The sequence below is a fragment of the Contarinia nasturtii genome, unplaced genomic scaffold, assembly GCF_009176525.2.
Source record: "Contarinia nasturtii isolate CC-2019 unplaced genomic scaffold, AAFC_CNas_1.1 Cnas_scaffold_5704, whole genome shotgun sequence".
In the NCBI taxonomy this organism is placed as follows: Eukaryota; Metazoa; Arthropoda; class Insecta; order Diptera; family Cecidomyiidae; genus Contarinia; species Contarinia nasturtii.
The window spans coordinates 1-3,215 of record NW_022202973.1 but is presented as its reverse complement, the minus strand read 5'-3'; the positions used below and the strand labels follow the sequence as shown (position 1 = coordinate 3,215).

Below are 3,215 nucleotides of genomic sequence, written 5' to 3'. Positions count from 1 at the left end.
GGGACTTGGAGGGCAGGGGTCCCAAAAAATTTCTCTCATCATTGAACAACTTTGTAGTACATTATTTTTCGATCCGATGAAATTTTAAAAAATTGGGGGCACCCCCACCCTGGGGAAAAATTCAAAATTCTGCTCAGATAGAAATTTTTTATTTTTTACCCCCATACCCTCCAAAGGGTTTTTAAAAATTTTCACTCCTTCATAGTGAGCCTGATATATGAGACACCCTGTATAATAAAACTGAAATAATAAATTTAAAATTCAATTTACAGGACACTTTTGTTGATCATGCGCGAAATGATTGGAACGGAGCGTGACTATGTGCGTTCACTACACTACATCATCGATAATTACATGGACGAAATGAATCGCGAAGATATTCCACAAACAATGCGAGGACAACGAAATGTTATATTTGGAAATGTTGAAAAAATCTGTGAATTCCATCAACAGTACTTCTTACACGAGCTCGAACGATGCGAAAATAATCCACTCAAAGTTGGTGCCGTATTTTTAGAGCATGAGGCCAAATTCTATCTGTATGCTCTGTATAATAAAAATAAGCCAAAAAGTGAGGCTCTCATGAGTGAATATGGATCCAGGTTTTTCAAGGTAATTTTTGATCGACATTGACAGCAAACTTTTATTTTTAAGTCAATTGATTTTATTAAAAACTTTGAATGATTCTAGGCAAAGCAAATTGAGCTTGAAGATAAAATGGATCTTGCGTCATATCTATTGAAACCAGTGCAAAGGATGGGAAAGTATGCTTTATTGTTACAGCAGCTAATGAAAGCAGTTACCAGTATACAGGGGCCATCATTGCAAGAGATAGCCGAAGACATTGAAGAGCTGCAAAAGGCTGAGGAAATGGTCCGTTTTCAGTTGCGCCACGGAAATGACCTATTAGCCATGGACTCGTTACGTGATTGCGACGTATGTTACAATTACTATTTGATTTCACATGAACCGATATATTCAAAAACAATCGTTTCAGGTAAATGTTAAAGAACAAGGTCGCCTATTGAGACAGAACGAATTTTTGGTGTGGCAAGGCAGAGGTGGAAAGAAATCATTGCGTCAAGTATTCCTATTCGAAGATTTAGTGCTGTTCAGCAAAGCAAGACGCTTTCCAGATAGCAAAAATTTGGACATTTATCTTTATAAAAATAGCATAAAAACATCGGACATTGGCCTAACCGAATTTGTTGGTGATTCGACTACCAAATTCGAAATCTGGTTTCGAAAAATGAAACCAGACGATACATGGACATTGCAGAGCATGAACGAAGACACGAAAAAAGCATGGACCGAAGAAATATCGAAATTGCTATGGAAACAGGCGAAACGGAATCGTGAAATTCGTATGGCAGAAATGTCATCAATGGGCATCGGAAATAAGCCATGTTTGAATATTCGACCGAGCCAAAATCAGATCAATGATCGTTCGGTTAGTTTTTCGCAGCTAGAAAAAGGTAAGCATCATACAAATTGTAAATTGGAATTTGGAAATTGCATTATAACAAATATATTATTTACATAATAGCGCCGAAGCTGCGTAGTTCATTTTCATCGTCATTGGCTGAAAATGCGAAGGTACTACAACGTCCAAACTCCATAATTTCGCTTGGCTCATCATTTTCGTCGAGTACCAGTCGTTCATCTGCATCGTCCAGCAGTAGCAATGCAAGGAATATCACATTGGGCAATGAACTCGATATGATCAACGAAACTCTTCCACTCAAAACGATAAACAATTCCAAGAAATATCAGCGATCTACCACGCTTGCTAGCCAGCTATCGATGGGTTTGTGTCTTCTTTCATTTTTCAAATATTTCATTGAATTTATTTAATTCAATGTTTTGTTTTCGATGCCATCTTAGAAAGCGGAATAATAGCTGACATATCTACATCACCCGATACCGAAGTACAAACGTCAGAAGACACATCATGGATGAAATCAATGTCACCATTTACACATCAAAAATCACTAACAGACAACAGTATTCAAAAAGGATCCACATCAAATACGAACGTTACACGATTAGTTCCAGATAATGATATGCTTAGCGCAAATTCAACAACAAATCCATACATAAACAACGATTCCATGGCTGTACATTTATGAGCTGAAACAAGTTAACATCTTAAATGCACTTAACATACAGAGCTTAATCATTGCGACTATCTTATGGGCCATGTTTAACACATTAACGAAATTCAGTGACTTATTTCACACAATTTATTATTGCAGTTAAATATTTTCCTTATGAAACTAGAGATTTTAGAGAACAATTAATGTTATTTTTGAATTCTAAGACGATCCAACAACAAAAAAAAATGTTTACTCTTCTACGCATTCATCTTATTTGTATTTGTATCAAATAGAAACAACAGAGTCCATCGTACACTTTAATTTAAATCTATTTAATAACTAAAAACATATTTCTAACGAAATCTATTGTTTATTTCTATTTAATTTAATACATAAAACTTATTTTTATATGAAGAATCCACTTTTTGCAACAACAACAAAAAAAAACAACAAATATTTTTATATGCAGATTTGCAGATATCAGATGTTCAAAATCACATGAAAAATATCAGTCAAATTTCGTTTATTTTTGTTTGAGCACAGTGTCGAACTGCTAAACAAACGTCCATTCATTCAAATTGGTACGATTTATATTGCTTATTTATTCACTAATATTTTATGACATCAATAGGTTTTATATGAAATATATATATTACAAATGAAAGAAAAAGCATCTTTGTTTATTTACATCTTAGTGTGCTAAGTCTTAAGTACCTGTTAAGGTAAGTTTACTCGTGCGTGAACGTGCACCGTGATTAGTTTAAATTGACCGACAATTGAATGGGTAAGAATAATCATGAGCTCCAAACATTCTTTAAAAAAATACTGATACAAGACGATGAATTAAAATAAATGAGATACTAACTCGCGTTTAAAATAAATCTGATACTTGAAAGATATTGAAAATAAAAGTGGTATGTATCACATTTATTTTCAATTCGTTCAAGTATCAAATTTATTTTCAATTCTGGCTAGTATCTCATTTATTTTAACTCATTTGTGCATTATACCGAGTCTCCGAGAGTTTCATATAAGCCTTCCCATGTAGATGGTAAAAAATCGTGAAAAATGAAAAAAATAATCAAATTTTTTTTCTTCGATTTACAAATACTATTCAAT

The 3,215-nt window shown here is 33.7% G+C and overlaps 1 protein-coding gene across 1 annotated transcript; it reads left to right on the top strand.

The window, feature by feature from the left end:
- Nucleotides 1-270: 270 nt before the first annotated feature.
- On the top strand, nucleotides 271-2,694 carry LOC116351546 (pleckstrin homology domain-containing family G member 4B-like; the record flags this gene model as incomplete). The annotated part of the gene is made up of 5 exons (XM_031783669.1): nucleotides 271-612; nucleotides 691-936; nucleotides 998-1,475; nucleotides 1,547-1,807; nucleotides 1,885-2,694. Coding segments are annotated over 5 exons (1,572 nt in total), but the record flags the coding sequence as incomplete, so codon positions are not given.
- Nucleotides 2,695-3,215: the final 521 nt, after the last annotated feature.